The sequence below is a fragment of the Vanellus vanellus genome (genome assembly GCF_965231255.1).
Source record: "Vanellus vanellus genome assembly, chromosome: 4".
Taxonomy (NCBI): Eukaryota; Metazoa; Chordata; class Aves; order Charadriiformes; family Charadriidae; genus Vanellus; species Vanellus vanellus.
This window is the reverse complement of record NC_138909.1, coordinates 76815526-76828174: the sequence shown is the minus strand read 5'-3', so window position 1 is coordinate 76828174 and position 12649 is coordinate 76815526. Positions and strand designations below refer to the sequence as shown.

Here is a 12649-nt window from a genome sequence, read left to right as displayed (position 1 = left end):
CCAATCTAATCTATGTTTGATATATAAATAAGTTACCAAGGACAAGATTAATAATAATCATCTGTATAAGAACAATAACTCAAATTAAAAATTTTGGAAAGTTAATGTAATCACAGAATTAAGTTACTTCTGGTTGACTGAAATAATAATGCATTGCTTCAGGAAACCTTTAACAAGTTAGGTACAAAGATTTAGGAGGATAAAAAATACGACAACCTAATATTTGTAACAGGCTGTGGATCCTCGTGTTCAGAATCACTTTCTGATTCTTCTGTTTCTTCCTCTTCCTTAGTGTTTTCGTTCACAGCATCTGTCATCATATCAGATGTTTGCTCATAGTAGTGAACTAACTCCCGTAACTCATTCAGCCTCTTACGAACTTCATTTAGCTTCCTGAGGAGAAAAAAAATATGCTATGTGTTTGTCATATTAATCAAATCTATGTAGAGTTGAAAAGTATATATATCATCTAAAGCTCAAAGTTTACTGCCGTTTTCCTAGCTGTAAGAACCTTCTGCTTGAAGCTCTGGACTCATTTAACGGTCTTAGACCATTTACTAAATGGTCTATAATACAAAATTAAGTAGATTAAAATATGAAATGGTTTCCTAACACAGAACTTATAACACTCTAAATCACTAAAGCACATTATGGAAAGAAAATTAAAGAACTCTTACTGAAGCTTTTCTGTTGGATTTAGGTTGTCTTCCTCTTCACTCTCATTCTGAGAAACCAGAGAATCAGGAGGATAAGGAGCAGATGCCAGGCTATTTGATTCGCCATTGACAACAGTTACTATGCCCACGGGACCAGAAGCAGCTGAAGTTGTACTTCGTTGATCAATACTCCTTTGAGGAGAACCTGAAGCAGGAAAAACTACAGAAAAAAATATAGCTCATAAGAACAACCTGCAACACGAACCTGCTTAACTGAATTACATTAAAATGTAAATAGAGAAAATATTACCAACGTACAAACCAGCAGTTAATAACTTCTCTTCTTAGAAGAACAAATGCTTTTCTCTTAAGTTTCATGGCATGCAATGCTAACAGGCAGAGTAATAAGTAGTTTTTTAAGTAAGACTTCAGTCAGTTTCTTTTAGCTTTATTGAACTTTGGAAGTGGAAGTTTTAATGCTGTGAATCTGCCCAAAGAGTTTTTTAAGGTTTTATTTATGGCTGAATTGCCTTTTTTTTGAATTTAACATTTCAACATGATAAAAATTGTATCATTTTTTTTCCTCTCCTAAGCTCTTGAATGCATATGATGTAGAACACAGATTTGATGTTTGCTTTTTCCAGCTACACAAAATCATAACCAAATATGCTTGTATAATACACATTAAGTATATGTAGAAAGATGGGGGTATAGTAATGTAATTATTAAATCAGCCTGCCCTTCTCCAGGACCATGCTTGAAGTGCCTCATGTTAAGCAGAATACCCTGTGAACACCCCTCAGAAGTTTCCAGCTATAGGACAAACCTCACCAGTACAAATGTATTTCTTGAGATAGAGCAGCAAGCAGGCTTGCACAAAGACTTTAAGGAGAGGAAAAGCCATGTAAGGAACAAGTCAAAACTCTAGCCCATTCAGCCGGTTAAGTTCCTCTCGTACAGCCTATGATCAAAGTCCCTGCAACCCTAGCGCATGAGAGAATCTTATGACTGGACAAGCAAACCCCATAACACCATAGAGCTACAAACATCTGAAGTGCCGAGTACAGAGAAACAGGTGTACTGTGATAAAAATACAGATTATGGTACACTCCACAAGTCAGATGTGTCGCAGACAAGCCTTGAGGAAAAAAAGCCTGTCATCACATCCTTACATTAGTCAACTTTAATGTTAAAAGCCAAGTGCTACAAGAAAAACCACTCATCATCATTACTTGTAGAGTTCTCCATTAAGCCAGAAACTTATACAGCATTAAACCACATTTACATAATATTGCCCCAGCACAGCTTTATCACCTGCATTTCATTAACCAGTTGCAAGCTGAAAAAGATCACATTAAAAAAGTTGTATTCTTGAACAGATACAATTCTGCCTGTATTTACTTACAGGAGGAGTTATTTAGATGTTGGTCACGAAGCGTATGAAGTTCTCCTAACAGCTTGTCCATTTTTTGCTTTTTACCCTGCAACATCCGCATCTTGTTAAAAAGCTGCGCCTTCTCATCTGACAGGTGTTCAGACACTGAAGAGTTCCTGCTCTGTGAAATCTCTCTGGTAAGTGAAAGACTTTCTGCTTGCCTTCTATTGTCTGGCACAGACTGTGTTTAAAAAGAGTAGTTTCATTTTATTCAGAGTACTATGAAAAAAGCCAAATAAACTCTAAGAAACAAAAAGCCCTCTTATAGGCTTGCTAGGCTCAATCCCAGAACCAAGAACGTTATAAAGGGAAACTGATACTGAAAACACTCTCATGATATCCCAATTATAGATGGAGTTAATATGGATTTCTACTGCAACATAGAAACTACTTCTCTGGACTTTCATGGAAAACTGTGAGACAGAAAGTATAGATCAGTCAGCTAATAACTCTTTGCAAAGATGCTGAGCTTTCAAGTTTGGGGGAACCCTAATTACTCCACTGGCAAATGCACACAAATAAGCAAGACATTTACCTGCACTGTTCAAAAGAAAATGAAAAACGGACAATGGCAAAACTTATACAGTGCAACCCAAGGACTGACCTGAGAATCATGAAGCTGGTTATGAAAGCGCTGAATTAGGTCATTCAATTCTTCATTCAGTTCTGATGTAAGGCTTACTCCTGAAACACTACCTGTTGTCTCTGTTACAACTGGGCATGCAGAAGAATGAAGAAAAAAACGTAAATACTTTTCCACAGTGATGAAATAAAGGCTATTTGATGAAAACTTCTGGTTTAACCAGAACATTGCTATACTGCACCTCTTAAAATACAGCAATTATTTTTAATGTTGTGTCCTTCCCACCAACTTTACACTTGAAAGATTACTTCCATTACAGAAATGCTACCAAGCCAACTCACAGCTCCTTTATGAAGGACCATACAAAAGGTCTTTTAAAGTCCATTCTGTGTTTTGCTAAAAGGGTCAGAGCACAATGAATACAATCAAGTTGTCTAGGGTTGATGGAAACATTTTTCTTATTAAAACCAGAATTGTTATTACCTAGTATAGCCAAACCAAGAACAGTGCATGTAATTTTACTTCCTTAAAATAACAAATTAATAGGACACCGAGCTGTCATCTTGGTATAAATTGTAATCTTTACAGCTGCAGTCTTGGGGGTTTGTCCTTCAAAAAGCTTTATGAGAGGAATACATTGAAAAGAAAGCTTTTTTCCCCTCCCTGAAAACTCATATTCAAACAATACTATGGAACTGGCAGCTGATAGATCCAAATAACTTTCTTTTTCTGCAAATGTGACTTCACAAGAAGAATCAAGCACAAATATTATTTATTTTCCCCATAGATCATGGCTTTGTGACCTGCTTTAGTCACAATAAGTTTTACTGTTTTCAAATTTAAAAGCACTTATTTTGCCCTGTGTTGGATTTGAATCTTTACATTTCCTGCCCTACAGTTCAGGCATATACCATATCCCTAAGTCACTCAACACAAACAGCAGTAAGCAACTTAGGAGTGACATAAGTGGAAATGTGAAACAAATAAAACCACCACCAAGGAATTAAAAAAAAACCAAAGTAGTTCTAATTTATAAGTAATCCTATTTTCTACCCTCACTGCTCATCAAGATGGAGTTTTATATATTTGAGGAAAGAAGAGAAAGCAGATTCCATCACAGGTCTACTGCTTCAGAGCAGATAGGAGAAGAGTAATTACTGAAAACCATTTGAGAAACAAGGAAACACCTTTGAAGGCACCTGCTTCTTTCGCTCCTGCAGTAGCTTTCTAAAAGCGCTCTACCTACCAACTTCTCTGCTTCTCTTCCAACACTAAAACCTAGAATTTTCTTAACTAGTTCCATCTTCTTTCCTATAGTTTATCAAATCAAGGACAGAAGAAAAAGTAGAAAGAGGAGCTCAAGGAACCTTAAAGAGAGACTTTTTGTAAAATGCAGAAACCCGTGCTTATGTTTCTACAAATTAAGCTATTTTAAATACAAAACCTAACTTTAATAAGAACTGCTATCCCATATACCCTCTAATCAAGCCTACTCTTAAGGTGAAGAGTCAAGGAAGAGTAATGCAGGCTGAATCTGAACTTGCTCAGTGCAAAAATGTCATTCCCTACGATTGCACACATAAATGTACCCCATTTCCAAAGAAAACTGAACAGAATTTAGGGAGAGGCAGGGAGCAGGATGAGTTTCCAACAAACAAAAGACAATTCACATGTCAACAGTGCACTGTTGCAAGGACAACTGTCTCCCTTTTAAGACTGAATTCTTGAGAAAACAACTCTGCTGACAACCTTTAAGTAGATATCAAAAAGAAGCCTGTCCCAAAGGTAATTTTTGAAAAGTTGGCATCATATGAAAATGAATTAGAAGAATGCTTTTAAACTGAAGGTTAACACGTAACGGTGGTGTTCTATTATCAGACTCATGCCCACAATTTACATGCCATAGGATTTCAGAGTTCTAGTTTCATATTTACTTATTAACTGCTTTAGCAACTTCCTCCTTTCTTTTATTGGATAAACCATTAGCCTAACAATAGCTATTAAATCGTCAGGCAATCAGCCACCAAAAAAACAAAGAATCCCATGAAAAAGTAAACAAAAACTCACACTACCAACTGCCTACAGCCAGAAGGATGCAGAAAGGGAGAGAACACTGCATCTGCCAATTCCAATTCTTTCCTTCAAAGGTCTGGTACAGTGATGGAGAGGGAGACTCCTAATCTGATGTGGCAGACCAATTTTTAGGAGAAAAATCCACAGTTTTAAGATTTTTACAAGTACACCACAGAAATCAGTTTTGTGGGTTTTTAACTGACATCATTTTACAATGCTACATTGTCAACTCATTTCAGAAATAGCTTTGCAGTGTATTTTTTTAAGAGTGCATTATAAAAAAGACATTTGATACCTATTCCACAGTTCCAGCTTTAATAATTCAATCACCCCACTAATATGCTATTGAAGAGACAGTCATTCCACATACCAGAATCATCCATGACAGCAATTGCTTGTTCTGCTTTATGCTGCAAAGCAAGAAGAGCTGCCTGTCTTCCTTGAAGAGCCTTTAATTGCTCCTGCTGTTGTAGCATCCTTTTCAATAAATCATGCTGCTTCTTCAAGTTCTCCAACTCCTCTTTAGCTTCCTGTTGAGGATCTCTTGCCTGCAAGATATGGAAGAACATTATGACAACTTATTTGTTGAGTACTAGTGACAGAAGTGTCAAAACAAGCAGGACTTTAATAGAATCAAACAGCACAAATAGTGTAAAAAGGTGAAAATGAAATGGCTTCACCTTTCTGGTAGTCCTTGTCAGCCTACAAATTTTAGACATCCAATAGGGAGAAGCCTGCACCACCAAGGCATGCTTACCACTCCTGGGGGTTAAAGTTTCCTTTAGAAATCCAGCCAGATGCCCTAACATATCCCAAAGACTAACCCAAGCACCTCTCCGAATCATAAATTCATGGAAGAGCACATTAAGCTATAAGACTGGTAAAGCTAAGCAAGATAAGGCATAGTATTATGGAGCTACATATAATAAAATATATAGATTGGTTTACTGGCTTAAAATCTCTAAATTTTCAGCAGTGTTTTGGTCTTAATGTATAACGTGTTTAGTTTTGTAGGCTATATTTATGCCATAGATACTAGAATAGCCAGATTTAGGTAAACCAATTTCAAAACAAAACCATGCACAGAACCCCCTTTATACCATATTTTCAAACACATGGAAGATCTAAAGGAACAAAAGCATGTTAGGCATTTAAAATATATATTTAAACTATGTTATTTTCCTCACCCTATCCTAATCAAAAGCTGGTGATTTGCCTCAAAACTTTTATTCGAGGATTGTCAGCAAATTAAGTATTTTAATGAGACATCCAGTTAAGATCCTGATCCTGTTTAAAGTTGGATTATTGCACTATGCAGGTGAAATCATGGCAAAATTTGCCTCCTTTCCTCCTTTTTGTTGACAAGTATTTAAAAAGAGCATTACTAACTTAAAAGCATCATCTTCTCTCCACATAGTGTTGGGTTCCTGAAATACAAAATTCTCTCTGTCCAAAAATTCTGCACCAAATGTCAGAATAGAAGCAGGTACCTTATTAACTAGTTCTGGGTACCAGGGAAGACACAATTTTCCAGCAGAGAAAGGAGAACCTATCCAGAACTCTGGACTTCTCTAAGTGCCACTAAAACATGCACTGCAACTGATCATTCCTGTTAAATTTTTATCTTTATATATAGAGGCAGAATAGATTACACAATGAAATCAACACAGGAAGTAACAAGTGGAAGAAAGGGAAAATGGGATGTGTCTCAACCTCACTCACCTACCAACTAATCCAAGCTTTATCTAAAGTACCGGATTTTCTCGAGTTCATTATAATCAAACAACAATTTTTTCAAGCTTATTCTACTTTTAAACTAATAAGGTTGACAATAAAAATTAAGCCTTTTATTTTATGGAAAAAAAATAATCATTTTATGGGAAAAAATAATCAAAACAAAGCCATAGAAAAGCTGGTAACAGATAACAAGAAATTTTAGACTCGAAGCCCTTAGTCTTCCCCCTTCCAAACAAATATTTATATAAAGAACTATACAAAAACATTTGCGGAACAAGTTAGGGCTGCTATTCTCTAATTTATTTACTCTATATGGTATTAGCTTAAATTTGCATGGGCAGACTATTAGTGTAAACATGACAAGTGTCTAAAAGTCACATTTACAGTATGTTTTCCCCAAAAGAGAACAGCAAAACTGAAAGGATCATCTACATAAAATCAAAACACCTGCTGTACAGAGTTACACGTAGTACCTTCTCTGTCAGTGTTGACACTTCAGAAGAGAAAGTTCTTAAAACATCTCTATTTAAAGGAAAAAAAAAAAAGTCTAGGCAAAAAAGATTAATTCAATGAAAAGACAGCTGGATACAGATAAGCAGGCCAAATGGGAACATTCACTGTAAGTAACAAATACATTTGAAGCAGTTAACAGGCAGAAAAAAAAAAAAAAGAAAACAAAATCAGCATGTATAAAACCTATTTTCAGCATGTATAAAACCTATTTGAGGCTAAAATAATATTTTGAAGTGTACCTTTGAAGGCAATCCATGTTCTTGGCTATTAATCCTACAAGGCCAGATTTCCCTGTCATTCAGAGCAGCTCTGTCACTTTTCCCTTTAGGGCTTGCTGTAACATCAATGTCTGTAACCTGTTCTTGTGAAGCTGAATTCCCTAGTTTGTCCTCAATGCAGGGCCGAATGCTCAAACTAAAAGATACCTCCTTTATTAAATAGTTTAGTATGTTAGATTTTCAACATGTGCTCCAACTTAGCATGCATTTTTAAGTTACAAACCTACCCATTTGTATCTTGTCAAATAATGAAAACTAGTACCAAATAAAATCTATTAAAGAGCAAAGAAATTTTTAGTCATTCTTAGAATTTCCATAACAATAAGACTCCATATAGCAATCAACCTTTAAGACTAGAAGTATTCATTCTGCACGTAATATATTGAAGCTGCATGTAAAGACAAATTAAATGCAAAATGAAGAGCTAAACATCAAAACTAAAACACATTTTGCAAAAAAAGATGAAGAAAAATGTAAGTTTACATGCATACTTCTTAAAAACGGTACTGGTCTTTTTCTGCATTTATCAATTTTTTTTTTAAAGTTAAAAGTACATCTTACATGCCTATCATTTTATTTCTTTACAAGGATAGAAAGAATTCTTACAAAGCTAAAAATAATTACAAAAACTTCTTAATGTTTTAACTTCTGTTTTACTCCAAAGCATGTAAGTTCTCATCTGTAGGACATTCAGAGTACTAACTACATCAAGGAGCACCATCTAGCGCTCTCGCACTTTTTCTCAGTATAGTAGTATTAAAGATGTAAAACATAAGTAGTTATTATTAAAATGCTTTTGTATCTACTACAAGAATTGTTTAGCATGTTAATATAAAAAGCTTTTATAAATAGAAAGGAAGACTGTTTGCATATCTCAAAACTAAACTCAGAACACGTTTTCTAAAAGGTGCTTCTCTCTCCCAAAAAGGAGAGAAAATGCTGTGTTAGGTCAATAATACCATATTACTAGAAAGATGCTTGGGCAATGGCCCACTAATGACTCATTTCTAACCCTCTCCTCACCCAACACCAGCAAGTTTTCCCCACTAACACAAACATATAGGTGAAAAATTGTATAGAAAACTATTCCTTCCTACATCGATACAGTGCATGCTCTGACAAAGTAAACATTTAACTTTTTATCCTACTTTGAAGAAAAACTAAGGATTTAAAAAAATCTAATCAAGATATACCGTTGTGACAGAATCATTAATTTCCCTCCCCCCCATATCTAAAAAACCCAAATCCACACACACGAGCATCTCTTGAACAGAATCTTTGGGAATTTACTATTTTTCAGTTGAACTGCAGATTATGACACTATCACAACAATCATGACAAAAACAAACCGAAGTCTTCATTTCTAACACCTTAATTACTAAAAGGCAGCTTACCGTGGTATCTGAAGCCTCAGACTGCACATCTACGTTTAGCGATGTGCTCTCACCTACAGAACCAGATCCCACAGCTGAATCTATAGTCCGAACATCATCCTCCTCATTTTCTCTAGCCTGAAATATTTCATTGGCATAAATCAAAAGCTATATAAAGGGGGCAGTAAAATTGAATTATGGAAGGTACTACATATAAAAACCAACACCCCCAGTAGCACCACCAAAACATCAATGGTCAACTCCTAAAAAAAGCTTACAGTGCAGAAACAAATATATTATGTTCTCGAACTTACAAGCATCTTTTGCAAAAATTTCAGATAGGATTTCTCCTGCTCTTTAAGGTGATCTATAAGGTGTGATAAACGCTCAACATTGGCCGATCTTTCATTTTTCTCTACAAGATCATCCCGCATGGAGCTGGCCTTAGCAATATAGTCGCGAATTTGAACTAGTCTGCTCACAATCTGTAAAGACACTGAAATTACTGAATGCATTCAGCTACAGCTTTAATGCATTTAATGCACAAGACATGGTGATAGCAGCAGCAAAGCAGTAATTAAAGGGTGACACACTAGTACTTTCAATCCTATAAGCACAGTTCTGCAAGCAGTTATAAGTCAACAGCTTTTATATGGATAGATTTATGCATGCATGAAGTTGCAAGGCTGAAGCACGGGGCTTCTTGTCGACATAGGCTAAAACAGAATTGAGGCTCATTAACATATGAAAATATTAAACTGTGAGAGTATTTTCTGGAACCACATAAAAGAGAACCAACCTCTAAGTTGAAAATTAATACTGCTTCTGTTACCAGTAAGCAGATTTCTGAAGAACAATACATGATTAAGTTTGGTTACACATTTTCCTCAAGTTGCCTTTTAAAACAGCGGGAAGATAAGTATTGCCAATAAAGGTTTAACAGTTATACTTCTCCAAAATTTAGAAAAACGCACTGAAAAGTCACAGGGTAATTAAAACCTAAGAATCAATATTCTGTAGACTTTATAGGCTATGTAAATACCTGGCTACTATCCATAGCTGGTTCTCCCCTTCCATCTTCTTGATGAGAGACTTGACAATTTTGTAAGAAATCCTTGCTTAGAGCAGCTCCAAACAACTCTTTACATTGCACTGACACCCCACTTTCCTTTTTTTGGGAACCTGAGGCAGGATCTTTGCTTTTGTTAGTGTTTATCTGCAGTGATAGGAAGTTGAATGGTTTTTTGTTTTCATTAAGTTGACGCTTGTTGTTAGCAGCCGTTGCCCTGCCTTGAGAATCACTTCCAATGCTTCTCTATAAACAAACAAACAAAAAAGAACAAATGCTTTTTTTTCCCCCTCCAATATATTCTCAACACTGATTAGTTTCACTGCTTGGATTACCAGTTCTGCAGTATTATTAGACTGATTTTAAAGTTACCTTATTAGCCATTGACTAGCCAAAAGCTAACTAAAGACAATGCTGGTGATTTTTGCCATATAGTTTTCAGAAAGCAAGACCACCCTCGCAGACCAGCTGAGAAGCAAAAGGGTTCTGCAGTTCCTCAGAGCTTAGTTCCTCGCCCTTGCTGTGGCCTCCACCTTTACTACAGCGAAAGGCATCCTACTTCTCCAGGTACATTTGAGATAATAATAATAATAAAAAAGCAACATATTCACTTGCAGAATATGATACCTCATAACTTCAGCTTTTCTTTAGAACTTCCTGAACAGCAACTTGTTGCCATAACGTACATTTGGGGATTAAGTTATGCCCAGTCTTTATATTCTAAGTCAAAGCAATGAATTGCATTTCAAAGAATCTTCACAACCCAAACAAGTTAACAACAAACTTTGCCAAAGATTAACAAGCCTCTATTCTGAAACTGTTAGCACAAATATATGCTTTGTTACCAAAGAATTAATCCCTCATACTTTTCATTGTTTTGGACACGGGAAGGATGAATGTGCCATATTCCTAAAGAAGCGGTTATGGCTCAAAAATTCATGCCACGCACATTTCTCTACACTCTACTGAGGAGCAGTTTTTAACGCTATTCTTCTGTTTAATCCACAAGGATAATAATGTTCAGAATCACAAACTGGTGCTTCAAGAACAGACTTTCAAAATAAGGTAATAGATATTTTCCAGTGGCAGACAAGTATGATGAGTAAGATATACCAATCTGAGGACACAGGAATTTGTTAACAATTGAGAGGAAGAAAGTGAAGACAGCTAGCATACTCTCAAGCATTGGAAAGCCATTGTCCTGAACTTTCCATAATTTTCTCAAGTTCAAAACCAGAATTTTTATTTGGCTCCCATGGTGCCCATAAGGTTTTTTACCTTAATCACTTATGAAAGCTTTCTTTATTCATCTGTCAAATTATTAGGAGATAGTTGAATACATTTTGTAGTCACATTTATAGTGGGAGCTAGTATTCTGACAAACCTGATCCAGATCACTGAAGTTTATTCTTTGTTTAAGCCTTTCTAGTTCAGCCTGCTCTGGAACAGACATCTGGGTCATGTATCGAGCATGAGGAAAACTATGAGGAGTTCTGGTCTTCCGTCGTCCCATTCCAGGTGAGGATTCTGGAGATATATCATTAGTAAGCCTTGTTTCAGCTTCCCCACCAAGCTTTTTCTTGTTTTTTTCTGAAGATCTGTTTGCTTTCTTCTGTTGACCTCCCCAGTCCTTAAGGGGAACAAGAAGAAAGAAAAAAGGTCGTACTTGTTATCCACATAGATTAAAAGTAAATGTTTTAATTCAGTGAAAGACAGTTTACTTTCATTTTAGAAGTAAAAATAAAAACCAGTATCAAGATGTGCACTAAGTTTGGTAGAGCAAACAACACATTACAAAATACAATTTTCTCCACTGCATAAATTAAAAATAGCTTGTCAGGAAATTTTAAACCCATTTTATCCTACAATGCATTAAATTAATTTCAAATGACGCTAAAATTGTTTTTTTCTTTGCTGAAGACTCTTCAGAAGCTTAGAACTTTTAAAATTAGTTTTCACTTTCATGACACCTACAACACTTCTGTGTCTAGCTGCTTTATTTACCCAAACCACTTCCCATAAATACATCTACAGACATCATATCCTCTGAACTACAGTTAGTGCTTGCTTACATCCACCTCAATTACTTGTATTGGTTTTGCAGATACTTACCTGTAAAGGTGTACTGACAAGGCTTAGGGTTTTGCATTGTTACCTGCCACTAACAGAATCTACCTGGTATTTTTAATATACAGCATAAAATGGCAACTGAAAGATAAGATGAATTATACCGTGTTGTTCAGTCGGTCATCAAGGCTCTCATTGCTCCAGCTAGGCAAGTCCTGATCATTCATGCCTTCTTCAAAGGGACCACCTCCTGTTGCCATGACAAGCAATCAATAAAAAGAATCTAAAAGAAACAGTTAAAAGAAATGCGCTGGATTAAAATCAGTTTAATGTAGAATATTTTAAAGATTCATAATCTGAGATGACAACTACATATTCATTATAAATGAATGCAAACACAAGGCTGTTTTAGGAAACTAAAACCCCTGTTTACTAAACAGTGTTACTAAAAATGTAACAGTGAGAAGAACACAGATACTGGCATTAAAAATTAAACAAGTAGTAGTTCTGGGTTGGGGGGGGGGGGGGGGGGGGAGGGTGTACCTTTCTTGTTTTAATCCCTGCTCTTAGAAAGTAAAGAATTTTTATTTTTTTTTGAGGCTCTCAATTTTCCTCACTTTTAAAACACACTACACCATGCTTGGAAAGACTGCTTTATGATTCATAAAGCCTGTGCTTTCAGATCCAGGGTGATGTCTATTTGATACAGTGACTTTGTAGACCCAGTATGTCAAACTTTCACATTTATTTCAATACTAAGATGTTCACAACAGAGCACCGAAGGGTGATACTGGATACCATACGTGGAAAATAGAAATCAATACAAGGATTTTTACTTTCTTTACTACAGGTTAAGTTATTTAAG

At 35.8% G+C, this 12649-nt stretch overlaps 1 protein-coding gene across 2 annotated transcripts in view; it reads right to left on the bottom strand.

Annotated features, from left to right (window-relative positions):
• The window catches only part of PCM1 (pericentriolar material 1), a gene marked incomplete at both ends in the record, with an annotated part of 41882 nt that extends 29838 nt beyond the window's left edge, over positions 1–12044 (bottom strand). The window contains 9 exons of one of the 2 annotated variants that reach the window (XM_082482579.1): positions 674–861; positions 2062–2272; positions 2684–2805; positions 5118–5295; positions 8670–8786; positions 8963–9133; positions 9691–9963; positions 11102–11347; positions 11949–12044. In XM_082482579.1, the coding sequence (XP_082338705.1) occupies positions 674–861; positions 2062–2272; positions 2684–2805; positions 5118–5295; positions 8670–8786; positions 8963–9133; positions 9691–9963; positions 11102–11347; positions 11949–12044 (1602 nt within the window). Of the gene's footprint in view, positions 1–216; positions 394–673; positions 877–2061; positions 2273–2683; positions 2806–5117; positions 5296–8669; positions 8787–8962; positions 9134–9690; positions 9964–11101; positions 11348–11948 lie in introns of those variants that run through there. The other variant, XM_082482580.1, reaches the window with a different exon arrangement.
• Positions 12045–12649: the final 605 nt, after the last annotated feature.